The 27725-nt window shown below is 45.5% G+C and overlaps 3 protein-coding genes across 4 annotated transcripts in view; 2 read left to right on the forward strand and 1 right to left on the reverse strand.

Annotated features, from left to right (window-relative positions):
* The first annotated feature begins 1301 nt into the window (after positions 1 to 1301).
* Positions 1302 to 15464, forward strand: LOC133378852 (E3 ubiquitin-protein ligase TRIM39-like). The gene is given in 6 exon segments (XM_061613465.1): positions 1302 to 2051; positions 4302 to 4397; positions 6882 to 7106; positions 8220 to 8242; positions 9803 to 9918; positions 14935 to 15464. Coding segments are annotated over 6 exon segments (1491 nt in total). The 5' UTR covers positions 1302 to 1550.
* Positions 15465 to 17424: 1960 nt separating this feature from the next.
* LOC133380990 (uncharacterized) lies at positions 17425 to 26962 on the reverse strand. Of its 2 annotated transcripts, none has more exons than XM_061619309.1 (4): positions 26774 to 26962; positions 23846 to 24010; positions 19807 to 19973; positions 17425 to 18816 (listed from the first exon to the last, which is right to left on the reverse strand). In XM_061619309.1, exons 2-4 carry the CDS (start codon positions 23994 to 23996, stop codon positions 17512 to 17514), a joined length of 1623 nt encoding a protein of 540 aa, XP_061475293.1. In that variant the 5' UTR covers positions 23997 to 24010; positions 26774 to 26962; the 3' UTR covers positions 17425 to 17511. The 2 variants fall into 2 exon arrangements, with proteins under 2 accessions (XP_061475293.1, XP_061475294.1); XM_061619310.1 differs by lacking the exon at positions 26774 to 26962 and adding an exon at positions 26281 to 26474.
* Positions 26936 to 27725, forward strand: part of LOC133378853 (E3 ubiquitin-protein ligase TRIM39-like) — a 32930-nt gene continuing 32140 nt past the window's right edge. The window contains exon 1 of the mRNA XM_061613466.1: positions 26936 to 27161. The gene's annotated coding sequence lies outside the window, so the exon portion shown is untranslated. The remainder of the gene's footprint in view (positions 27162 to 27725) is intronic.

A 27725-nucleotide genomic window follows, 5' to 3' on the forward strand; every position in this document is an offset into this window, starting at 1 on the left:
AGCATGTACATTATAGCGAGGCAACGTTAAGTGAAGCAACGTTAAGTGGGGTATGCCTGTAAGTGGGTTGCACATTTCTTTTATCAGTGGGAACACCGCAAAGCCTGTGCTGGCCGCTTCAGCGCAGCTTTGCACGGCAGCACTCGGGGCTCTTTTCTGCAATTTTTATATGGATTTATGGGTGGGGGCAGCGAGTTGTGTAACTAGGGCGCCCTCATCATCTGCAGGGATGCTTTGAGCCGCCCTCGCATGAAACTGACTAGCCTGTTCCCTGCTCTCTTGTCAATTTCAGAGGGGAGATTTTTTTGTTTTAAAAAAATCCTTTTTAAAAATCAGCACGTTAACCCCACACAGTCAACATGACAATGGCTTGCCCCATTCTCTCTCTAACCCCCCCAATACCTCGCAGAATTGCCTGGATCTCTCAGGCTTTGCACAGCAGCGTGCAGGGCTCTTTGCCCACATTCCCTGCCCGAGCCAAGAGCGGCCACCCATGGGGGGGTGCTTGCTTCCCTCGGGGGCAGCATTCCTGGGGAGGAGATGGGAGCCACAGCCGAGCGCTGCACTGTAGAAAAGCTCAGCAAAAACACATACATTCGAAAATACAAGAGTGGCGAGTGGCAAGGAACTCCATTACTGACACAGGAAATTCAAACTTTCGCGCTCTTACGTTCACGTGCATGCATGTTGCTGAATGTGGGTGAATGGGCGGAGGAGCACACGTCAGATTTTGCGCACCAATTGGCTGGTAGTGGGTTGTGTCGGAGGCAGAGCTGGGAAAGAGCAAAAAGAATGTGGGGGTTCTCCTGCTGCATGTGCGGGCGAGAAAAAAGCAGTTTTTTTACATCAGGAAAGAGTGAATAACCAGGTGAGTAGGGACTGTCAGATGACAAGGTGGATATGAAAAACTTGGATTATCCTGCTCTGTTTGGATGAGCCCTAAGTTGGAGATGCAATGCCCAGGCTTCGACATTGCCCTCAAGCTTCAGGAGAGAGAACAAAGAGAAAGATGTCTGGTCTCTGTCAGCTGGTCTGAGGAGAAGAAGAACAACAAGAAGAATGGAAGTGAGGTCTGCTACTTGAGAGTATCAGTTTACAACAAAAGGAAGACAGGTAGGGATAGGCAGTCTAGCCAGCTGGAGGACCCTCTCTCTATTTCCCCTTAGGTATGCAAAGAGAACTAATCAGTTGCTCAGGCAACAGCTTGAGCTCCAGGAAGACTCCCAGCTCTGGGCCCCGCCTACCCATCCCTCCTGCTCCTACTCCTCTTCAGATGGCTCACTGGGAAATACTGTTTCGCTGAATACACCTGGAGCAAAGAGGATCCCTCACTGTCCTTCGCTTTTAAGTGCCTGATTACTTGTTCATTTGTTTTGAACCAGTTACTACTTTGGGGTGTGTGTTTAACAGATCAGTTCTGGCTCAAGGAAATCAAGAGATTTTCAGGTTTGACTCCAGTTTAATTTGCTAAAACAAACCACCAACTCCCACACCTCACAAAACTGGTCTTGGGATTTCTATTCAGGCTCAGTTTGACTTCCTGGTCGTTCATGTTATCATGTAACACAGAGAATGCTGCCCCAAGCCGTGTGAAATTTGAAACAAAAGCTCTTGTTACACTTGAGGAAGAGGCGGCCATGGCAACGAGGAGTCCTATGACAGAGTTCTGTGAAGAAGCAACTTGTTCCATCTGCCTGGACTACTTCAAAGATCCAGTGACTATCGACTGTGGGCACAATTTCTGCCAGACCTGCCTTACCCAGTATTGGGGGGAGTCCGACACAGACCCTTCCTGTCCTCAGTGTAGGGGAACGGTTCAGCAACGGATCTTCAGGACAAACCGGCAACTGGCAAACCTTGTTGAGCTTGTCAAGAAGCTTCAGGAGGGGAGAAAAGAAGAAGTCAAGAGGGGAGTATGTGGGAGGCACCAGGAGCCCCTGAAGCTCTTCTGCAAGGACGATCAAGACCCCATCTGTGTAGTGTGTGATAGATCCAAGGAACACAGAGACCACATTGTCTTTCCTATGGAAGAAGCTTCCCAAGAGTACAAGGTAGAAAAGCACCACCGTGGGATGCTCTCCCCAGAGAGGCCTACCCGGCGCCAACCTTGTCATCATTTCAGAGCCAGGCAAAGGCATTTTTGTTTTCCTGGGCATTTGGGCAGCACTAATCATATTATATTGTTAAATCTGTTTTTAATATATTTTTGTAATATTGTTGTATTTTTTCTTATTTACTTGTAAATTTGCTTCAGGCCTTTTTGGTGGGAAGTGATATACGCATTTAATAAACCTTAACCTGATAGAGATTAATCTCCCCAATGTTTCATCACACTACAACATGACCAACATCGGGCAATATGGATGGAGGAGCAGGCATGGGGTCACCAGGAGCAGGTTCTGCCCCCAGGCCAATAATGGTACTTCACAGGACCCACAGAGGTACACTGCACCCCCACAGGGTGTTGCAATATTCAAACCTTTCTATAACATTGATGGGGATTTGGGAGGATGAGAAATAACATGGGTTTCTTTTGGAAGGCTCTGTGTACATTGACAGTTCCTCAGACTCCTATTGTGCATGCATGACGATTTGTGCTCATGATGGCATCATGTATGTAATCCCACTTTCAATATGCTTTGTGCCTGCAGAAATTTTGGGGCAAACACACTGCTTTGCTTCCAATTACTGCACATCCCATAACTTCCTGATGAAATCTGGTAATTTTTTATACCACAGATATTTCAGTTAATTTTTGTCATATTTTTATTGCACAAGAATGTCCCTCCAGTCAACAATAATGCAATAACACTGAGGGAGCGTCAAAGAACAATTTAACAAATGGAACAATGTGTGGACAGTACAGTATAAGTCCACCACCAATGCAGTATTAATGTGTCAATGATTGTATTAATTTGTCGATGTTAAAGAATACACCCACAAAAAACATCAGATTGGGGAGTCCATAGGAGTTTCTGTTGTATAATGTTCCCGGAGACCAATGAACTACATCTGATCCCCCAAGGAAGATTACCAGCTTCCTCCCCAAAATTGTCAACTAGGGATGGGATCCTTTGACCAGTGCCGCTTCAAAAACATTCTGTTGACCTGACAGGTGGTATTGATTTGAGTTCATTCTTTGTTCACTCCATTGCTTTTACTGGTCTGATTTTTTCTCTCCCCAAAATATCAATATTCATATCAATATTTTCAAAGGAACTGTCGATATTTTGAAAGGAACTATTGATAAATGAAAGAAAATATCAATAAAGGAAAGGAAAGCAGCTTTCGTCTCCTCCTCCTCTGCTCTGACTGAGACTGGTCAGTTTTCACATTAGCAAGCAGAAATTGGCTGTTTTCCTTTTGGAAAGGAAAGGAGGAAATCTGCTTTCAGTGCCCCCCTCCCCCACTTCCTCCTCAGCAAGCCTAGAGTACTTAACATAGGCGAGACTCTCTAGCCTCTAGGCTTGCCTTTTAAACATTTAACAGGTTAACACTACAGAGATTAAAAGGCAAACCTAGCCCTAGAGAGTTACTACAGAGTCCTTAACTCTCTTGCCCTTAACATGGGCAAGACTCTGTAAGACTAGGCTTGGCTTTTAATCTCTGTTAGGCTTGGCTTGCCTTTTAATCTCTATTAGGCTTGGCTTGCTTGCTTGCCGCTGGGAGCTTAGGCTATTCAAGTAGAGGGGGGTGGCACAGAGAGAGAGAGAGACAAACAGAGAGAAATGTGTACTGCTGTGCTGTGAGTAAAATCAATTAAAAGACAATACATTCAAGGGAAATTTGAGGGGGGGGGAATCAATGTCAGGGGAAAGCCCTGAAGTTTGGAGCAAGCCAGATCACTCTGCAAAGATGGAGAATGTGTGGACCACTGAAAAATCTAGTGCTAAATCTGAATCAGCTACATTCTCACCAATCCCTATTGTCAACCTCAAGACCAAATAAATATATCAAGGGAGCAGTGGCTGTGGCCATGGAACTTGCTAGCAGTCTTCTCTGGGGAGTATAGCTGGGGTCCTTTAAACCACCAAGCTTTATCCCTTCACCCATATTTGTGCTACAGGGAAATTACTTACTGAACAAGTGTGTAGGAGGACAAATTATCATCAAGTCAAGAGAGGCTGGGGGAAAGAGTCACATAGGAGCATGGTGGTTCTCCTTTTGCAAATTACAGGACACCTTGGAAATAGAAAGTGCCTTTCTTCCTTACATTACCAAAAGCAGACAAGGCTTTTTAAGAAAATTCCTGAGGCATCTGATAGGCTGAACCAGGATAGCAGCCTTTTTTGTTCTTGCAGGAGAAAATCCAGGCCCAGCTGAAGTCTCTGGAGAAGGAGAGAGAAAGGCTTGTGGACTGGAAAATGGCGGAAGAGCAGGGAAGCCAGAAGTGCCTGGTAGGTGGCTCTTGTTATTCTAAAATGATGAGGCTGGGTTTTACGTCATAGATTTTGGGCTTTGATCAACCAGTGAAGCTACAGATATCCCAGTAGCGAGATTGATTGATTGATTGATTGATTGATTGCATTTGTATACCTCCCCATAGCCAAAGCTCTCTGGGCAGTTTACAACATATGGGTTTTCTGGATACATTTTCAGTGTTCTAAATTAAATGTGGGGAACTTTTGGCCCTTTCCAGATGTCCTAAGACTACAACTCCTATCATCCCTGAACTTTGCACATGTTGGTTGAGGCAGATGGGAGTTGGAATCCAGCAACATCTGGAGGGCCATAGACAGGGATGGACAAATCTGTCAGCTTTGGTTTCTCTCCATTCCTCATTATTTCTAATCTTAAGATCAATTTGTCCTATATCCACATCAGTTTGCAAACTTTATAAAAAAAGTCCACATGAAAATTCACATGCATTTTTTGTATTTTACCTAAAACACAGTTTGCAAGCAATTCCACCAATATAATGTATTTTATACATTATTTTCACCAATATATGCATTTTTGTACACACTTGTCCCTAACATTTACTTTTTTGTAATAAAACGAAACTCTCTCCTTTGGGAGAAGCTGTGACTGTTTAAAGTGGGATAATACTGCTTTAAATATAGAGAGCAGATGGGGGCCTCTCTCTCTCTTTCCTTTCTAATGCTTCTTCATCTTTCAACCACGCTTGGAGGACTGTCTTCTGTAAAGCAGGACACATGGCCATCCTACACTGAAATCCATTCAGCAATGCATACACATCCCTCTCAGAATGATCACAGTTTAGAATCCTGTGTGGAACATTCCCTCTCTTAGGGTCATAGAACATAAGGCCATCGAGTCCAACCCGCTGCCCAATGCAAGAATCCAAATTAAAGCATATCCGACAAGTGGCTGTCCAGCTGCCTGTTGAATGCCTCCAGTGCTGGAGAGCTCACCACATTCCTAGGTAATTGGTTCCATTGTCGTACCACTCTAACAGTTAGGACGTTTTTCCTGATGTTCAGTTGAAATCTGGCATCCTGCAACTTGAGCCCATTATTATGTGTTCTGCTCTCTGGGACGATGGAGAAGAGGTCCTGGCCCTCCTCTGTGTGGCAACCTTTAAAATAATAAATAATAAATACTTTAAAAGTGCTCTCGCATCTTCCCTCAGTCTTCTCTTCTCAAGGCTAAACATGCCCAGTTCTTTCAGTCTCTCCTCATAGGGCTTTGTTTCTAGTCCCCTGATCATCCTCATTGCCCTTCTCTGAACCCGTTCCAGTTTGTCTGCATCCTTCTTAAAGTGTGGTGTCCAGAACTCAAGATGAGGCCTAACCAGTGATGAATAAACGGGAACAAATATTTCACATGATTGGGAAACTATACTTTTGTTAATGCAGCCTAAAATAGCACTTGCCTTTTTTGCAGCCACATCACACTATTGGCTCATATTCAGCTTGTGATCAACAACAATCCCAAGATATTTCTTGTATGTAGTATTGCTGAGCCATCTTATAACTGTGCATTTGGTTTCTTTTTCCTAGGTGTAGAACTTTGCACTTATTCCTGTTCACTTTCATTCTGTTGTTTTCAACCTATGAAGATCCCTTTGAATTTTGTATCTGTCTTTCAAGGTATTAGCTATCCCTCTCAATTTTGTATCATCTGCAAATTTGATAAGCATTCCCTGCACCTCCTCATCCAAGTCATTAATAAAAATGTTGAACAGCACCGGGCCCAGCACCGGGCCCAGGACCGAGCCCTGCAGTACCCCCCTCATTACCTCCCCACAGTTTGAGAATAAACCGTTAATAAGCACTCTTTGATCACGATTTTGTAGCCAACTGTGGATCCACCTGATAGTTGTTCCATCCAGTCCACATTTAGCTAGCTTGCTAATCAGAATATCATGGGGCACTTTGTCGAAAGCTTTTCTGAAGCTGAGATATATTATGTCCACAGCATTCCCACAGTCTACCAGGGAGGTTACCTGAAAAAACAAGATAAGATTAGTGTGGCAGGATTTGTTCTTGATAAATCTATGTTGGCTTCTAGTAATCTGCATTGTTTTTGATGTGCTTACAGATTGACCGCTTTATAATCTGCTCCAGAATTTTCCCAGAGATCAATGTCAGGCTGACTGGTCGATAGTTCCCACGTTCCTTCTTTTTGCCCTTTTTGAAGATCGGGACATTAGCCCTCCTCCAGTCATCTGGCACTTCACCCATCCTCCAAGATTTCAAAAAGATAATAGCGGTTCTGAGAGTTCTTCAGATAGTTCCTTCAATGCTCTAGGATGCGGTTCATCGAACCCTAGAGATTTGAGTACCCATTAGACATAATCAATCATTAAAGGGCCATTACAATTCTTTGTTGATGTTAGAGAACTTTCACTGATCCCTTTTTACAAATCCTGAAAGGATCTGCCCTCCCATTCCCAACGTCTGTGTATTTTCCCCCAGACAAAGCTAGAAGAAGAGAAGCAGAAGATCAGATCTGCTTTTGAGCGAATGCAGAAATTTCTTGAGGAAACAAAAGTGCTTTTGGCTGGCCCTCCTAGGTGATCTGGAAAGATTGAGAAAAGACAGGAAGAAAATGCCACCAGACTCTCAGAGATTTTCAGCGTCAGTAGTCTGATTGCAGAAATGGAGAGGAAATGCCAACAGCCCGCCAGTGAATTCCTGCAGGTAAGAAGATTAATATCCCTCCTTGCTCCCTGTATTGTGAACTGCCCTGGAACAGACCTTATGAACGTTGGGAGTAAAGCACCAATGCATGCTATAAGTAACCTGAGCTGGGAGGGGGAGGCAATAAGCAGAAAAGCAATCTATTATCCCCTCTGCTGATTCCTCCTCTAAAGTGTTTGTTGTTTTTACAGGCTTTGCTCCTCCCCTTCCTCCCTTCTCTTCCTGTCTTTGTTCTCAGTCAGTTAGTAATGGCTCCATGAATGGAAGCTGCATGGCTGTTTCAACATCTATGACTTTTTCTTTTAATAAACCTCAAGTTTCTTTATTCTTTCAATTACTAGTCTTAAGAGACCAATCATGTCTGCACTCTACTGCAATAGATATACCAAAAACTCTAACAATGAAGAGTGTTACAGAAGTGCCTTACATACATACAAACACAGAGAGAGAGAAACATGCAAGCTTCCCCTTTGGCCAGATCTTTGGCCTGATCCAGCAGGGCTCTTCTCAAACTTCTCTGAATCCTAACATTTGAAATAAAGAAGATACATTCTTGGATTGGTTTTCACAGAAGGGACAAATTATTTCAGTCTGTACAGCCAGAGCCGGCACTAGCCTGCCCTGGGCCCTGGCACCCACCTGCACACTACACCTACCTTTCCCTTGAAGTTAATGCTGGCCGCACTGTGCGCGCATGCCTGCCATCAATTAAGATGGCAGCTGAGGCTTCCCTAAGGGGCTGATGTGCTACATGTGCGCAGGCCTGCCATCAACCAAGATGGTGGCAGGGGCATCAGCCCCTTACAGTAGCCTCGGCCACCATCTTGGTTGATGGCAGGCATGTGCCCACAGCACAGCCAGTATTTACGTCAAAGGAAAGGCAGGTGAGACATGCAGGCAGGTGTCAACAGCCTGCATGGTAGTAGGGGGATGCTTGAGAGCTCCATCTCTGCAATCCGCAGCAGGGTCAGGAGCCGACACTGCCGCAGATCACAGAAGGGAGTGCTACCCATCCAGCTTAAAGAGGGGCCCTCAACCAGGGCCCAAACTGGCCGCCCTCTGGTGCTGGCCCTGTGTACAGCTAAGACCAACCTTGTTTGTTCTCTCTTTCAGGACATCAGAACCACCTTGAGCAGGTATGTGACTCTTTTTCCCCCAACTACTGTGGAAGAGTTTTGGTCCAGTTTCTTTAAAACACATTTTACAGATTAGAGTCATGAACCCTGCTGGATAACTATTTTTACAGGAGGATTGTTATTCCAGAAGACAATACAAAGGATTCTGAAATTATATTTCCCATGCAGGCTGGGAGCAAGTGCTACTTCCTTAGGGTATGAATCCTTCCGATTTGATAGGAAGATTAGAGGACTTTTACTGCAGCAGTTAAGACTGTGTCATTCTATCTTTATCAGAAATCAAGCACTTTACCTTGTGAAAAATCTGAACAGAGGAAATTACCTTGTACTGTCCATCACACTCCAGGCCCATCTAGCCCAGGACTGTTTACTCCAAGTGGTGACAGCTCTGCAGTGCCAGGGACCGAACATGAGACATTCTATATTAGTCTTGTTCAACCTGGTACCCTCCAGAGAGGCTATTAGAGTACTACTGCTCCCATCATATTCAGTCACAAGTTGAATATGCTTGTGATTGGGCTGCTGTTCCATTGCCTCCCTTGTGACCAAAACTATGAAAGATATCTTTGCCTGGGATTGTGCTGCTGCACTGGTTGAACAAGTCCCTCCCCAAAGAGAGTATGGCAACTACCACGGGGCTAAGGTTCAACAGCCATTTCTGATATTTTGAATTATTGTGAATTTCTATTGAACTATATTAATGGTTTGCTGAATTTGTTTGTTTTCATCCGATTTATATTGTTGCATGTATCCCAATCTCCAAGTGGTGTGAGACTTCCAGGGGTATTTGTGTGCGTTTACCAGGGTTTGGGTTCCTTGGAAAGAAGGTCAGCGGAGACTGTGGTGTCTTTATTATATGTGGTTTATTTTCAGCATTAAGAGTCAATCTTGCTTCCCCATCAGGCTTCCAGGTAGGTTCCCCAGAGACATGGCTTGGGATTCAATACACAGAGCAAGACTCCATTTCCTCTTTAAAGTTCCCAGCTTTTTCTCAGACTGACTCACACACAGAGACTATACCTCTTGGCCCCAGGATGGGGGGGGGGGCTCCAGCCAAGTGTAGGGGAGGAATCACCCTTCTGCCATTGTTCTTATAGCAACAGGATCTTCTCTTAGCCAAGTCCCAACACGTGTTAACACGTGTTAATGGGGGCACTTGACAGACTTTGCTGAATGTATTGGCTTATGAAAGGAACTTGTTTCTGCAGAGCGGGTTTCTTTGCTACAACGCCACTGTACAGCACAGTTGAACAGGAATGTTTGTATCTTGTAGCGGAACGTTTAAAAATGCTGGTTGATTTCAATGGGTCTACTCTGAGTATGACAAACACTGAATACCACTCTAGAACTATTTCATGGCCAAATTTAATGTATATTTGGTGAATTCTTGATTTTGTCTTATTTGATTTTATAGACATGCTTTGTAACAAAATGTTGTATTTTCATACGTTTTTTATTGAGAGTCATTATGACCACAGTCCACTGTGGGAAAAGCAGCATATAAATAAACTAAATTAAACTTTATCCAATTCCAGGTACATAACCTTTCCCCCCTTCCAGGTATGAAAAAGCGCTAGGGAGGCAGCTGATGGAACTTTGTCCTGGACTGGAGGAGACTCTCAGAATTTGTACTCAGAAAAATTCTGCTCTAGAAAAGGCTATTGAAAAATGTGAAGGTATTGGAGACAGCTTGGCAATAAAGAGGAAAAGTCAGTTCCTGTTAAAGAAAAATGACTTTCTCTTCAAGGTCCTTGAGGTGCCTGAACTACGAAAGGGAAAGAACCAACACTTAAACAAAATTCCTCAAAAGACCTCAAGGGTGGGCTTAGCCCAATGCATTTCAAGTCATAAAGTTCTTGTTCAAGTGCCACTAACTGAGAATGCAATCCTATACATGTCTACTCAGAATCAAGTCCCATTGAGTTCAATTGGGCTTATTCCCAGGTACGTTTGTACAGGATTGCAGTCTGTATCTCTTCAAAGAATAGTGAGAACAATCTGGCTTGCTATCTCAGAATTACTTATGACACACAAGATTGTTCTAGCTATGCCCTGAAGATATTTAGCCAGTTGATATCTATCTATCTATCTATCTATCTATCTATCTATCTATCTATCTATCTATCTATCTATCTATCTATCTATCATCTATCTATCATCTATCTATCATCTATCTATCATCTATCTATCTATCTATCTATCATTTATGAATCATTGCTTATGAAATATCCTGAAACATTAACAATAAAAACATATATAAAAACAATGTCTAATCCAGTACAAACACAGCCAGGGATTAAAACATCCACTTAAAAGGCTTGTTGAAAAGAAAGGTCTTCAGTAGGCACCAAAAAGACAATAGAGACAGGGGTGCTTGTCTGATATGTAACAAGAAGGAGTTCCAAAGGGTACCACACTAAAGAACTGATTACTACATCTTATTGAACGGACCTCCTAGTGAGATGGTATCTGCAGGATCCCCCCCCTCTTGCAGACCATAGTGATGGGGGATATAATGGGTTCCTTCCAATTTGCTTCCCTTTCTGATTAAAGCCTTTACTGAAAACATGGATTCCAGATAATAATAATAATAATAATAATAATAATAATAATAATAATAATAATAATAATAATAATAATAATAATAATAATAATATGCTGGTATTCATGAGGAGTTTCATGTAAGCGTAGATGTAATAGCTGCATTGCTACATGTGTGACACACTAAGTAACTAGTCAACCTTTTCTTCCTGTAACAGAGTCTCTGGAACAAGCATTGCACAAAGGTAAATATCTGCAAGGAACTAAAGGAGATGGAAAACATCTGGTGGGAGAGACAGAGAATGAACCGCAGCTTCTCATTCAAGTATTTAATGCGAGTTCATTATGTTGAAAACTGAAACACCTGTTCATTTTATTCACCCAGGAAGTCAGGCACTAACTTGATCTAAGCAGGAGAAAGTTAGTTGGATGATGTGTGGGTGAGAGCTGGTTTAACATACAGAGAATTCCCTTGACTCAAATCACACTTTTGTTGCCAGCTCACAAAGTCCCTCTGAGCAAACCTTTCCCTTTCTCAGCCTCACACAGAATTGCTTCTGCAATGATGGGGATAATAACACTACTCTACTCGGCATGGCAGACACAAAGATTTCCAACATCTAATGCATGATGGGGAAGAAATTCAACTCCGTTTGCATTTCAAGGCCAACCTACTGAATTCACACTTTCCAAAACAATACATATTCTGAAACACAGCCACTCTTTGATATTTGCACTTCTCCGAATTTTGCAATGCAGTTCTCCAGGAAAACAATGTGTACAAAAATGCACATTTTGGTGTAAAGTTATGTGCATATATTAGTGAAAATAACATACAAAAATCCATTATATTTGGAGAAATTGCTTTGCAAATATGTGATGAGGCAAAATAGTATTAAAAAATGTAAACGTTGGGATAAATTTGCACAAAAATGCTGATGAATTTTCATTAAGACTTTCTTTTAAGTGAACTGATGTGGAAATGTGGAGAATTTAAGACTGTAAAAATGAGAAACCAAGATTCGCCCATCTCTGTGGAGACCAAATGCTTTGTACCCATTAGAACACTAAGTAAATGCCTGATGCTGTTATGCCAATCCTATCTTTAAGCAGGAAGTTGAACTCTGTGGCTTTTGCCCCATCCTGAGCAGTCCTAGAATGGTAGAAGGAGCTTCCTCTGGGAGGAAGGGCAGGATATAAATTTAATAAACAGTAATCATAATTTCTGCCAGATTAGGAAGCTGGATATTAATTTGTTTATTATAGTATTTGTAAACTGATCTTCACCAACTGATACCAGGGTGGGAGTACAACCACAATACAACAAACAAATCAATAAAATACTAACCATATATTTGTTGTTGTTATGTGCCTTCAAGTCGATTACGACTTATGGTGACCCTATGAATCAGCGACCTCCAAGAGCATCTGTCACCACCCTGTTCAGATCTTGTAAGTTCAAGTAACCATATATACATAATGGAAAAAAATTAAACATCCCTTTTAAAAAGAGAGCACAATATCAACTAGCAGCAGACAAACAATTTCAAACTGAGTAGTTCGTGACAGTTCTTGGTTCTCACCCCTTTCCAAATATCTGGCAAGCAGGAACATCTTCATCGATTGACCAAAAGGCAGCAGCACCGGTACAAGATGTACCGCTGAGGAAAAGTCATTCCAGAGACAGGGTGCTGCCAGAGAAGGCCCTTTTTTCACATAAGAACTTAAGAAAAATCTGCTGGATCAGGCCAATGGCCCATGCAGTCCAGCATCCTGTTCTCACAGTGGCTAACCAGATGCCCATGGGAAGCCCACAAGCAGGACCTGAGGGCAAGAGCACTCTCCCCTCCTGCAATTCCCATCAACTGGTTCTCAGAAGCATACTTCCTCTGACTATGGTGCCAGAGCACAGCCATCATGGCTAGTAGCCATTGCTAGCCTTATCCTCCATGAATTTGTCTAATCCTCTTTTAAAGCCATCCAAGTTGATGGCCCTCATTGCCTCTTGTGGGAGCGAATTCTTAACTATGGACTGGGTGAAGAATTGCTTTCTTTTGTCTGTCCTGAATCTTCCAACATTCAGCTTCATTGAATGTCCATGAGTTCTAGGTGTTATATGGGAGGGAGAAAAACTTTATTTATTTATTTTTATTTATTTATTTCATTTTTAAACCGCCCATAGCGAATAGCTCTCTGGGCGGTGAACAAAACATGTGCTTTCTCCATGTCATACATAATTTTATACACTTCTATCATGTTGCCTCTGGTCTCCAAAACTGCAGCCAGCAATAGGGACCACAAATAAGGCCTTCCCAATACCTAGGGTTGCCAGGTTCTTGGCCTGAGATTGATCCTGTATCTTTAGGAGAAGAGAAAGTCAGCCAAGTGCAGGTGTTCTTGCAACTCTGCTATGGGAAAAACCACAAGGTGGAATTCTCCCTTCCCCCTGCACAACTTTTGAAGATACAGAAGACCTCTTGGTTGCCAGGCCTGGACTCCAAGAGGTCTTCTGTATCTGACCAAGAGAGGAGGAGGAGCTCTGGTGAGGCTTGGCGGCGCTCTCTGCGAGGGAGAAGGGACTCGGGATTCCTGTCCCTGAAAGACCTGAGAGACTTGGGAGGCAGCTGACCAAGAGAGGAGGAGGAGCTCTGGTGAGGTAAGCAGCTCACCTACATACTTTCTTTCCCACCAGGCTCGGGGGCGCTCTCTGCGAGGGAGAAGGGACAGGTGGATTCACAACTGGTTGGAAAACCGTACTCAAAGAGTGGTCGTCGGTGGCTCTGCTTCAGACTGGAAGGAGGTTTCGAGTGGAGTGCCACAGGGTTCAGTCCTGGGGCTGATACTCTTCAACATTTTTATCAATGACTTAGATGATGGGGTGGAGGGAAGCCTTATGAAGTTTGCGGATGATATGAAACTGGGAGGGATAGCTAACACAATGGAAGACAGGAATAAAATCCAAAGGGACCTGGATAGACTAGGAAATTGGGCTGAAATTAATATAATGACATTCAATAAAGACAAATGCAGGATTCTGCATTTAGGCCACAAAAACAAAATGCACGGGTACAGGATGGGAAATACCCGGCTTAGCAGTAGTGCGTGTGAGAAGGACCTTGGAATTGTAGTGGATCGCAAGTTGAACATGACCCAGCAGTGTGATGCTGCGGCAAAAAAGGCAAACGCGGTTTGGGGCTGCATAAACAGAGCTATAGCTTCCAGGTCGAGGGAAGTAATAGTCCCACTAAATTCTGCATTAGTCAGGCCTCATCTGGAATACTGCGTTCAGTTCTGGGCGCCTCATTTTAAGAAAGATATAGACAAGTTAGAGCGGGTTCAGAAGAGGGCGACGAGGATGATAGCTGGTATGGAGAACAAGTCTTATGAGGAAAGGTTGAAGGAACTTGGCATGTTCAGTCTGGTGAAGAGAAGGCTGAGGGGCGACATGATTGCACTCTTTAAGTACCTGAAGGGCTGTCACATAGAGGAGGGTACAGATTTGTTCTCTGCTGCCCCAGAGGGTAGGACTAGGTCTAATGGTTTTAAATTGCAGGAGCATAGATTCAGATTGGACATTAGAAGGAACTTCTTGACAGTAAGGGCAGTTCGGCAATGGAACCGACTGCCTAAGGAGGTGGTGGGATCCCCTTCGCTGGATGTCTTCAAGCAGAGGCTGGACAGCTATCTGCGGGAGATGCTCTAGCTGTGGATTTCCTGCTGTGAGCAGGGGGTTGGACTCGATGGCCTACAAGGCCCCTTCCAACTCTATGATTCTATGATTTAAAAGTTGTGCAGGGAGAAGGGAGAATTCCACCTTGTGGTTTTTCCCATTACAGGGTGGCAAGAACACCTGCACTTGGCTGACCTTCCCTTCTCCTAAAGATACAGGATCAGTCTCAGGCCATGGACCTGGGAACCCTAACTATCCCAACGAGGCCCTGAGTTCCTCTTGAATCCAATACTGTCCTTAAGGTGTCTCTGAGTGAGGCAGTATCTGCCCTCTCTGTTTTGTTTCCTGGACCTCCTGCCCAGGGGAAACTAGGCCAAAGGAGGTTTTGGGGAGTCACTCCCCAGCAGTCAAGGCTGATCATTTCCCCTGACACCTCCCACCACACAGCGTTTTCCTTCTCACTCTGTCCTGTCCTGCACAGCGAATGTGACCTTGTATCCAGACACAACGCATCCCAATCTCATTCTGTCTGAGGATCTGAAGAGCATCGGATGGGTAGACCAATGCCAGGACCTTCCTGACAACCCTGAGAGATTTGATAAGGAGGCATGTGTGCTGGGCCGTGAGAGATTTACTTCAGGAAAACATTGGTGGGAAGTGGAAGGAGAATGGGCTGAGTGGGCCGTGGGTGTTGCAAGAGAATCTGTCAAGAGGGATGCCAAGATCAATCCTGGTGAGGGGTTCTGGGCTCTGCAGAAGACAATGATTGATACCTTTGGATCGTTCTCAGATTGGCAGCTATCAGCTTTGACGTCCCCTAAGCTGACCATTGTGTACTCAAGAAATGAACTCAGGAAGATCCAAGTGTCCCTGGACTATGAAGAGGGCCATGTGGAATTTTTCGATGGTGACACAAACAACTTGATCTTCACTTTCCTTTCAGCCTTGTTCTCGGGAGAGAGAATTAGCCCTTTTTTCAGTTTGAAGTGGGGAGGCAAACTGAAATGTTGAATCTTAAGGACTATCCCCACCATTTCAAAACTCCTGAAAATGAGGTCACCCTGTAACACTTTCTCTCTAGCCATAAGAGTGCTGGGAAAGGGGCTTCAGTCTGACAGTTTTTAGCAGCACCTCCAGTTCTCAAATGCCCATCTTAGGATCAAAGGTGTGGTATTAAGGATGTTATTGTCCGTTGTCTGTTATTTACTAAGCAACAGGCATTCATGGGAGTGGGGAATCCAGATTGGAACTTCATCTGGGGCAAAAAATCCCCACATGCCCCGGTTCCAGTTTGGATTCTGCTCTTCACATGTGGTAGCTATTTAGTAAATAAGAGCCAAGCACATGACGAGCTAATCACATGCTTAATTCATCTAATTTGGCCCTTAGAATGTTTCACCTCTTAGGTAAAAGTGGTGGAAGTAAACACAACTAGCATAAAAAAAAAAGAATGATCCTATTCCTGTGTTTTGAAATAATCACGCCCTCACCTGGAAAATGTAAAACGGAGTTGGAGAAAAGCATTTTTGGTAGGTCTCTTGTGCCGTTAACCCAGGCATAGGTACTTGTGGCCCTCTGGACGTTGTTGGAATCCTCATCGTGACCATCTTCCATCTGGAAACCTACATCCTCACTGTGGGAGGCTGTGTGGATCCAAAATTGGCCTCCACAGTCACTTACGGACCCACCGTTAAAGACCTTATCTTGGAAGGCAATCTTACTCGGCCACGAGCGATCGCCCATGATGGCCATACCAATAATAGAGCTGCTTTGCGCTTGTGGAACTCTCTTCCAAGGATCATCAGGCATGTCCCGCCTACTTTGTTTCAGATGTTGTATTGAAGTGTTTTTTTCCTTTTACACACAAGCGTTTGCTTATCGAACAATTACAAGTTTTGCCAGTACCTGATACTACTCTGTGATGGAGTTTTTTAGCCGTTATACTTTTTATTTTTCTATGTGCTTTTATACACTTTTGTTCACCACATCAATATTTTATGATCAAGGAGCTTATAAATTTTCATTTAAAAAATAAACACAACATGAAGCCCCAGCTGTGCTTCACAGGCTTCCTCTATTCTGTCCATGTCTTCAGGCTTCTTTCTAGTTCCCCTGAACAAGACTAACTCTGTTATCATTTGGAGCATTCTCAATTTTCTTAAAAAAAGGTGACTGCAGAGGAAATAGCTTGATCTCTTAACCAGAGTCTCCTGTTTTAATGGGATTGTTTCGTTGGACATTTAATTATGGATGTTTGTATGTTAATGTTTGTGTCATTTTTTTATATCCTTCAAAACCTATTTTGGCATTAAGCTATATAATAGGAATTTTAAATTATCGGAGGTGAGGAGGAAGTGGATAGAGAGTTCTTCCTCTCATATGATACCAAATCTTAGGTCACCCAATGAAGATGAATGGTGGGGCAACTCTAAATACAGAGAAGTCAAATGACTTCTCCAAACATCTCACAGTTAATATACAGAATTCACACCACAAAATATGGCAATGCCTGCTGGCTTAGATCGGCTTTTAGAAAGGGAAATGGCCAAATTTATGAAGAGAGACATATGAATGGCTACTAGTCATAATGGCAGTACGCAACCTGAAGGATCAGAGACAGGACAAAGAACAGCTGTCGATTGCCTGCTTGTGAGCTTACCAAAGATATCAGGTTGGCCAGTGTTGAAAATAGGATACTGGATTAGATGGGCCTTGATCTGATGCAGCAAGACTCTTTTCACGCCCAGGGCTCTGGGAGAAATAGTAACACAACAATCCCTACATGTTCACCGCCCAGAGAGCTATTGCTAGTCGGGCGGTATAATAGTCTAATAAATAATAAAATAATAATAATAAAAATGTTTCTCTCTGGCCCAATACAAACTCATGCTTGATCTGTAGTTGTTAAAGACGCTACTGACCATCCCACTCTTCCAGCTCTCTGGTCCAAATGTAGGTGAGGAAAAACATGTATTATGTAAATCAAACTTTATTAAAATGCTGTGTCTTGGCTCCAGCACAAACGGAGCGGCCCTTCTAGGCTGCAGGGGAAAGTTTTTCACTCCCACAGGATAGTCAGCTCAAAACCCTCATTGCTGACTCTCCTGAGGAAGTCATCGTAGTCCGTCTCATGGATGGCCATGCAGCTGTGCAAATCGAGGAAGCTCAGCTGATTGTCTGCAGATAACAGCAGATGGATGGTGCTGCTGGACACTTGGACTTGGAGCAGTGAGAGTCTGCGGAGGTGTACCAAGGCCGTGCCCTGAGGTTTCAGCACCTCCTCAAACACCCCATCCAAGGAGAAAGGCAGGCAGCAGAGACGCAAGATTTCCAGGCATGGTGAATGTTTCAGCAGGGACACAAGGCTTGCTGTAAATACCATCTCTTGCCGAGAAGATATGGGATCAAACCAGTCAGAGTATACCAGGTACACATCAGAAAGGTAGGGAAATTCATGAGGAGCAGAGCTGTTGTCCCACTCCAAGGCCTCAACTACTGGTTTCCCATCCGAGGCGCAGTTTGCTGGGGGAAGGAGGTCAGCCCAGAATTTCTGGAGATTCAAGCAGTGGCCCAGCAAGGTGCAGAAGGACTGCTCATCTTCGTAAGTGAAGCCACTGAATGCAAGGGACTGAAGCTGGGCCTTGAGGCTTGCTACCACCGGCAGGAGCTCCGTCAGGTTCCTGCCACTGCAACAGTCTATAGACAGATGGGCGAGGCTGCGCCACGACACAAAGCTTTGGACTAAGGCAGGCCCACCTCCAAGTAATACAGACACAGTTGCCAACTGTGGGCACACAGCACAAGCCACGGGCAACAAGGAAAACGTCACATGATGCATTTGCTTGAGGGCCAGCCTCACTCTACAGCTCCTTGCCTCCTCTGTGTGGGTGGGGATCCTGCATCTTGCCAGCTCCTCCAGGGAGGGAAACCCAGGGGCAAGCGGGGCAATGCCAAACTGCTGTGCATGAATCAGATATACAGCCTCTGGGACAAAATCAACCTCCAGGAATGTCAGGCTGGGCAAGGCCAGCAGCACAAAGACCACGGGCCAAACCAGGTCTTGGCTGAGAGGCCTGGAATTCACTGCAAGGACTTTCAGCACCTGCAATGCCGGGCAGCAGAGGGAGTCTGTGGCTTGGTCATAGGCCAGGTGGAGGAGGGAACCCGGGGACACCCTGTGGCAGAAAGAGATATCCAGCTCACGAAGCCGCTGGCAGCAGGAGCCCACGGCAGATAACACTTGTGCATTGCACCGGGTCTTCAAGAGGCTCAGTTTTGTGAGACATGGCAAAGCTTTCATCAGGTCAACCAGGGCACCTACAGAAATCCGGCTGCAGCCTTGGAGATCCAACGAGGACAGAATCTACCATGTGGGGGAGGGAGGGAAAAGAACGCACACGATTTGTTTTAGTTTGCATACGACAGTTTTTGCCAACCTGGTGCCCTTCATGTTTTGGACTACAAACCCCATTAACCCCATCCAGCACAGAGGAGGGCACCAAGCTGGCACAGGTCTTTATGCACCTCATCAATTAGAATCTAGCCCACAAAGCATGCCACAATCACCCCAGCAGTGAGAAATCCTTCTCAGCCTGTGGGCCACATTCCTTTCTGGGCAACCTTTCAAGGGCCAGATGTCAGCGGTGGGCAAGGCCAGAGGAAAATTGGGTGATGCAATGCACATAATTTTTACCTTGGTACAGAAGGCTCACTTCCACACATGCACTCAGAAACCCCTCTCTGTCCTCCACCCACACAAGCAAGAGGTATTAGCAGAGCTTAAGGATACATTCCAGCCAGCCAAAATCCTGGGGTGCTAAGCAGGGCCAGTGACAGGGAGGCCTAGAGGGACAAATTTTACCCCCATGTTCTCACCCTGAGATAGTCATTCAGGTGCCATAAACTGGCACAGATTATACAAATTCACTGTAAATAAGGTTGTCAATGCAGGCTTCCCATAGGCCAGTGCAAGAACACAGTGCTAGAGTACATGTGCCATTCAGAGCCGACATCCATTAGGCACAGTGCCTAGGGCCCATAGTACTTTTAGGGGCCCACAAAAATATTTTAATTTCTTTTGAAATCAGAAGAAAAAAAATAGGGTCGAAGAAAATGTTTTTTTTCTCACATCAGAAAAAAATGAAACTTTTAGGGCCCATGAAAATCTATTAAATTTTGCCTAAAACAGAAAAAAATGTTGAAGTATTTAAAGTTATATCAAAAATAATTTTTAATATTGATATTGTTATGGTGGAAGGGGCCCACGAAGACAAAAGTGCCTAGGGCCCATGAAAGTCATAATGCAGCCCCGGGGCCATTGGCCTTATCCAGTAGGCTTTTCTTATGTTCTTACCTTGCAGCGCACCTTGATGATCTGGGCGATGGCCTTGTTGACCACTCTTTTGCACCTCCCTAAGTTCAGCACTGTCAGCTGCGGCACAAGGAGCAAGCGTAGAACAGGGCGGCTCAAGCGCTTCCTTTCCCCTAACAACTGTAGCAGTTCCTCAACAACAACACCAGCTGGGTGGGAAGAAAATACCCAGATATTGACACAAAGCTTTGCATGACTTTCGGCATGTACTCTCAGGCTGTTCAGGGCTGGGAGCCAACTGTGTGCAGGGGGGGGGAATAAAAAACACACCAAGACCATTAGCCAGCCACTTGCATGTTTTCCAGCCAGCTTGAGAAGCCCCCGGCAAGCATGCAACAGTAGTCAGGAATTGTGGAAGTTGTAATGAAACAACATCTGAAAGGCTATACATTCCTCACTCCTGACTAAACGCATGCACATTTTACCTATCCTCCACGGATCTCGAAGGGGAGTACAATGTTGTCACCTGCCGTGCACACACAACTTTATCCTCAGTAACTCTAATGAGGGAGATTAGGCTGGGAGAGGATGACTGGGCCAAGGCCACCCAGTGAGCTTCATAGCAAAGTGGCAATTTTAACCTGGCTTTCCTCCAGTCCTATTCAGAGATTGTAACCACTGCACCTCACTGGGGCAGCTGCGCTTCACAGACTAGGTGCCAATGTCAGGCAGCTTCTGGGTCATTTCTGGCCCTAGAAGCACTGCCTGGATCAGGCCAGTGGCCCATCTAGTCCAGCATCCTATTCTCACAGTAGCCAACCCGATGCCCCAATGGGAAACCTACAAGCAGGACCTGAGCACAAATAGCTCTTTTCCTTCCTGCAGTTTCCAGCAACTAGTAATTGGAAGCAGGCTGCCTCAGACTAAGGAGGCAGAGCATAGCTATCATGGCTAGCAGCCACTGATAGCCTTATCTTTCATGAATTTGTCTAATCCTCTTTTAAAGCTCTCCAAGTTGGTGGTCAACACTACCTCTTGTGGGAGCCAATTCCACAGTTTAACTATGTGCTGTGAGAAGTACTTTCTTTTGTCTGTCCTGAACCTTCCAACATCCAGCCTCTTTGGATGTCCTTGAGTTCTAGCATTGTGAGAGAGAGAAACGTCTCTATCTGCTTTCCCCATACCACGGCCATCCACATTTTTTACACTTCTACCACGTTACCTCTTACTCACCTTGTCTCTAAACTAAAGAGCCCCAAATGCTGCAATCTTTATTTATTTTTATTTATTTTATTTAATTTATATACCGCCCTAAGCCAAAAAGGCCCTCTGGGCAGTGTACATAAAAGATAAAACAAGCAAGATATATAAATACAGTAAATATAACAGAATCAAAAATCAAAACAACAAGCAACAAAAACCAAGCAACATCAAAATATAACAATAATAAGATACTGTTTAAAATAACTATAAAAACAATTATTAAAATACATTTTAAAATGCCTGGGAGAATAAAAAGGTTTTCACCTGGGGCCGAGAAGATAGCAGCGTCGGCGCCAGGCGTACCTCATCGGGGAGACTATTCCACAATTCGGGGGCCACCACCGAGAAGGCCCTGGTTCTGGTCACCACCCTCCGAGCTTCTCGATGGGATGGGACTCGGAGGAGGGCCTTAGATGTCGAGCACAGTGTACGGGTAGGTTCGTATTGGGAGAGGCGTTCCACCGGGTATTGCGGTCCCATGCCGTGTAGGGCTTTATAGGTCAAAACCAGCACTTTGAATTTAGCCCAGAAACAAATAGGAAGCCAGTGCAGACGGGCCAGAACAGGTGTTATATGAGCAGACCTTCTGGTCCGCGTCAGTAGTCTGGCTGCTGCATTCTGGACTAGCTGTAGTTTCCGAACTGTCTTCAAGGGCAGCCCAACGTAGAGCGCATTGCAGTAGTCCAACCTAGAAGTTACCAGAGCGTGAACAACTGAGGCAAGGTCATCACTGTCCAGATAGGGACGTAGCTGGGCTACCAGTCGAAGATGGTAAAAAGCGTTCCGTGCCACCGAGGCCACCTGGGCCTCCAGAGACAAGGAAGGATCGAAAAGAACTCCCAAGCTACGAACCTGTTCCTTCAAGGGGAGTGTAACCCAATCAAGAACAGGATGAACATCCTCCATCTGGGCAGTGAAGGCACTCACCAACAGCGTCTCGGTCTTGTCTGGATTGAGCTTCAGTTTGTTAGCCCCCATCCAGTCCATTATCACGGTCAGGCAACGGTTTAGCACGTTAACAGCCTCACCTGAAGAGGATGAAAAGGAGAAATAGAGTTGCGTGTCATCAGCATACTGATGACAACGCACCCCAAAACTCCTGATGACTGCACCCAGCGGCTGCATGTAGATGTTGAAAAGCATGGGGGACAGTACCGATCCCTGCGGGACTCCACAATGGAGAGTCCAGGGTGTCAAGCAATGTTCCCCAAGCACTACCTTCTGGTGACGACCCACCAAGTAGGAGCGGAGCCACTGCCAAGCAGTACCCCCAACTCCCAACTCCGTGAGTCTCCCCAGAAGGATACCATGGTCGATGGTATCAAAAGCAGCTGAGAGATCAAGGAGAATCAACAGAGTCACACTCCCCCTGTCCCTCTCCCGACAAAGGTCATCATACAGGGCGACCAAGGCTGTTTCGGTGCCAAAACCGGGCCTGAAACCGGATTGAAACGGATCCAGATAACCAGTGTCATCCAAGAGCCCCTGGAGCTTTCTTCATAGGGGAGTCACGTTATCCCCTTGATCATTTTGGTTGCCCTTTTCTGACCCTCTTTTCCTTCTTGAGAGAGTGGTGATGAAAGAAGGTTGCATGAGGTGGGATAGGATAGGAAAGGATAGAAGAGATTGTGCAAAAGGGCACATGGAAACAACTCCCTGCCCTTGCATGCCTCCCACTTTCCACCCACTCCAATGACGAAGCAGCCTAAAACTGGAGTCAGCCAGTGACAGGGGATCCTCTTCTGCTGGTTCACTTCCCTATTCCTCTCCCAGCCTAACCAATCAAAGCTGTGGCTCAGTGGCAAAGCATCTGCTTTGCAGGCAGAAGGTCCCAGGTTCAATTCCAAGCATCTCCAGGTAGGGCTGGGAAAGGTCCTTGACTGAAAACCTGCAGAGCTGCTGCCAGTCAGTGTAGACAATACTGATCTAGATAGATCAATATAACACAGCTTCCTGCGTCCCATACGTTTCCTGCACTGTGGAAAGGAGCAGAGGAAATAGCATTGGCAATCCACAGGGGGAAGGCAGGCTTAGTCCACTCAGTATTCAAAACAGCCTGCCGGTGCAAACATTGGCTGACCAATAGTTCTCAAAGACGTGGGTTTGTTTTTGTATAAAATCTGGATAACCTAGAGATTGTCTGCACAAGTAATTGCATGCACTAAGCTCCTAAGAGCAGCACTGGGGAACCTGGTACCCTCCAGAACTTTCATCACCATTTGGCCATGCTGGCCGGGGCTGATGAGATTGGGAAAGACCGTAGCTCAGGGGCAGAGCATCTGCTTTACATGCAGAAGGTCCCACGTTCAATCCCTGGAATCTCCAGGGAAGACTGGGAGAGACTGCTGTCTGAAATCCTGGAGAGCCGCTGCCAGTCAGTGTAGACAATACTGAGCAAGATGGACTAATGGCCTGACTCAGGATGAGTTGGGAGTCCAACAACACTTGGAGAGCAACTGATTCCCCCAATCCTGCCTTTAAGAAAGGCCTTCCCACCCACCCACCCACCCACCCACTTGGTTTTCCCAGCCAGGTGAGACTGACTGTAAGTTTAACAGACCACCTGCATGGGATGCTATGAGGCACATGGATGAACGCTGCCAATGTCCACATGGCAAACCAGCCACCTGATTGTTTCACAACTTGTCCAGATTGACTTTTGCACTGCAAACAATGCAGTAATGAGCTGGCTACTTCACCACAGCTCCAGGTGCAGCACACACACACACACACACACACACACACACACATGGCTTGGCACCAGTATGTTTTTCTTGTCAGTATATCCTCTGCCTCCCACTTGTCTTATGCCTCTTACGCAGCTCACTGAAGGGCCCCGTAACAGAGTGAAAGTTGTGCTCCTCAGGGTGGTTTTCCACGTAAGCCTTGACCCAGATCTGGTGCATATGCCCAGCCACATTCTCCAGGCACAGCCTTTGCAGCGAGCGGACCCTCGTTTTCTTGGGCATGGAACTCCTGAAGACTGAGAGAAGGATAAGAAAAAGGAATTGACGGGATTCTCATTTATGCTTGAAGATGCTCCTTTGCAAGATATGTTTTCAAGTCAGAATTACAGACATGACCAACAGGTTAAGATCTTTCCAAGCCCTTGTAACTCTTTCCTTTCTCATGACATCCATATGCAAGACCTCACCCCCCTTCAGGCAGGCTCATTTGGTGCTGATGTAATTTCAGAGCCAGATGAACTGGTGCATCTAATTTTATTTGATGTTTAATTTTTTTCTAATCCATTTATTTTGTTGTTTTTAGTGCAACCTTTGTAAGTTTATCTGTTAATGTTTTTGATGGGGAGGAGTACAAACCCGTAAAATGATTTCTAACTCAGCTGCGATTGCCTTCGTTTTTCTTTGGGTTTGAACCTTCATCAATCTTTTCAAAATCTCCATGTGAGCCCACGATTACCCAAATATTCCAAGGGTGAGCAAAAACATAAATCTATTGGTCAATCTCTGGCTGACTTGTCATAGATCAGCAAACGTTTCTGACTTCCAAATGTTTTAATAATAGCAAAAACTATACATGTGTGTATATATATGTCTCACATAACTGAAACAAATAAAACATTGGGGCAGAAGAGACAAGACTTAGGCCACATTCATACCATACATTTATTGCACTACTATAAACAGTTGTGGCTTCTTCCAAAGAATCATGGGAAGTGTAGTTTGTGAAGTGTGCTGAGAGTTGTTAGGAGGCAGAGTGAAATGACATCAGCACCAGATGCCAGTGTGGTGTAGCCGTTAAGAGTGTTGGACTAAGCCCTGGGAGACCAGAGTTCAAATCCCCATTCAGCCATGAAGCTTGTTGGGTGACCTTGGGCCAGTCACATTGTCTCAGCCTAACCTACTTCACAGGGTTGTTGTGAGGATAAAATGGAGGAGGAGAACTATGCATGTTACCCTGACCTTGTTCAAGGAAAGGTAGGATATAAGTGTAATAAATAAATAAATCTTCACCTTAGTGATCTGTAGTAATAATTGAATTTAATGGACACAGAATTTGACCCATCAGCCAAGATAAATTGTATCCTGCATTGAGCAGGGACTCAATGGCCTCACAGCCCCGTCCAACTCTAAGATTCTATGAGTGGTTTAACACAGTGCATCTTCCCAGAGTATTCTGGGGACTGTAACTATGAGGGGAACACAGATCTCCTAACCCTCTCAGCACCCTTCACAAGCTATATTTCTCAGGATTCTTTCAGAAATGCCATGACTGTTTAAAGTGGAATAAATGTGGTCCATGACTAGATTTTTGTGTGAAAAGGCAGCACTGCAAAGCTGGCTTATTTGTAATCGCACTTTCAAGTGTTTTCAGAGTCTTATAAACCACCTAAAGGGGACAGTGTGCAACCTGAAAGGTAGATCAATTTTTTTTAAAATGGGTAAATCCATGGTTTTGCAAATATGTTCACCTGCCTTTAATTTCATTTATTTATTACAAATACGTATAACCCACCCTTCACCACGTGTTCCCAGGGTGGGGGGCATACATAGAGAATCAACATAAACAAATTAAAACAACGGAGCACAAGTCTAACTAAATACCCGAGCCGCTATGCAAACACTGGCCTCCAGTTGGTAGATCTTACAGATCTAAAGGAGGCGCAGAGAGAGAGACCCCGCATACTGGCTACAGAATCACAGTAGCTCGTTGAAGTCATCCCCAGGAATCCAGAAAGGAGAGACGGGGCGTGGAAAGTAGAAAAGGGGCGCGGCTGTTCGGGGAGGCCCACAACCATCTCCCCTACAAGGGCCATTTACAAATGAAACGAGAGCCGTACAAGTGTCTGGGCCGACCCCAGAACCGACACACGCCCCGCGGCCAGAAAACGTACGAGGCGGTTCTTGCGTGGCCACGCTCAGCACTGGATGTGAAGTACTGCACCGAGGGCCGTCAGGGGCCTTCCTCTAACACACCACAGCTTGAAAATACATTCAAAGCGCATTCTTCTCCCCCCCATGCATGAATCCTGGGAACTGTAGTTTATACCTCCCAGAGGTACATTCCCAGCACCTTTAACGAACAACTCCTGCGCAGACAGCCTTAAATCCAAGAAAAACTAAAACACCTCGCCCGTCCAGGGAGGCTTAGAGCCGGGAAGGAGGCAGTTCCGACAAGCAGGGCAAGGACCCCCAAGCTCCCGGCAAAGGGACACCAAACCCTTCTCTCCCTTCCCGGGAGACGCTCTGGAGGACCTCCTGTTCCCGCTCGAGGGCACCAGTTGGCTACCTGTTAACCCTATTGACGGGGGGGGGGTGAAGAGATCTCCTTTCTAAAGCGAGTCTACAGCGTCGAGCTTTCGACGGGGAGGCGGGGGAAGCGGCAACAACCAAAGAGGCGCCCCAGTCATCGCACCCGGCTCCAGCTCCCTCCAGCGAGCGTCTGACTCTGCCTCCCCCAACTCCCCCAGAGTGAACGGCGTCAGGTGCACCCCCCACGCCCTCTCTCTCAGCTCCGCCAGCAGGCCAAGCGGCTGCTTCCAGCCAGCGTCATCCGTGGGAACGAGCCACGCCTACCGCCTGATTTCTTATGCCCCACACCTTCTCCTTCTGCATTGAAATCGGCAATGCGGAGCTTATCCCACAAGCTGTACTATGCAGTGCAAAGCCCCTGTCTGGCCGCTCTCTGCTCTCGTCTGGCCGCTCTCTGCTCTCGCCTGCCCTGCCCCACTGCTTTCAGAGACAGAGCAACCCCAACCCACTCCTTCGCTCCGGAGCCTTGCCTTGCCGCTGCAGCAACTAGGGAAAGCCGACGCAGCAGCCTTTGCAAAACGCCAAAACCCACGTGGCGGTCGAGCACCAAAACACTCCAACAGCAGCTGAGGAGGCGGGGCCCTCTTCAAGGCTCTGCACTCACAAGCCACGCCCCCTCTAGGGTGCGCCCTTTCCCTTGCCGGGTGTAGTTCGGACTTCACCGCCACTGTTAAGCCTGTGCGGTACCGCCTAGTCCACAGGTGTGAACGCTCGCTTAACAGGGTGTGTCAAAGGTGGTAGGTGATGTCTTATCAACTTCTAGAACTCGCGCGCCGGGACTCACTTCGCGTTTGACTCACTTCGCGTGCCCACGTTTTCAGAAAAGAGACGTGGAGGCGTGTTGGAACCAGCGGAATTGTGAGTGTGTTTTTATTGCTAGGGACGGGGAGAGGCGGTTCTGGGATTCTCTATGCTTCGAATGTCAAAATAACGTGGCTGGCATTGATTGCTATAGATTTGCGGTGTTTTTGTGTTACGAATGTGAGATGATGATGATTCTAGGAGATTTTAGTTTTTCTTCTTTTACGTATTTGTAAAGTGCCCTAATGTTGCACGTGAGGAAGGGAGGTTTAAAGTAATATAAGTTCCTTTAAAACTTGAATTGCTTTTCCACATTTTAAGAACTGATTACATTACTGGAAGAACAATGTGCAGTCTGTTTTGGTAAGAAATATAGATTCCAATCTAGGTAATAACTTTGCATGGTCAGAGGCATATTGCTTCTGAATACCAATTGCTGGAAACTGTAGGAGTGCTCTTGCACTCAGGTCCCGCCTGTGGGCTTCCCACAAGCATCTGTTTGGCTACTGTGAGAACAGGATGCTGGAGTAGGTGGGCCATTGGCCTGATCCAGCAGGCTATTTTTATGTTTTCAAATGCATATACAGTATAACCTTCAGGATGATTTGTGCTAGACATATT

The sequence above is a fragment of the Rhineura floridana genome, chromosome 3, assembly GCF_030035675.1.
Source record: "Rhineura floridana isolate rRhiFlo1 chromosome 3, rRhiFlo1.hap2, whole genome shotgun sequence".
Taxonomy (NCBI): domain Eukaryota; kingdom Metazoa; phylum Chordata; class Lepidosauria; order Squamata; family Rhineuridae; genus Rhineura; species Rhineura floridana.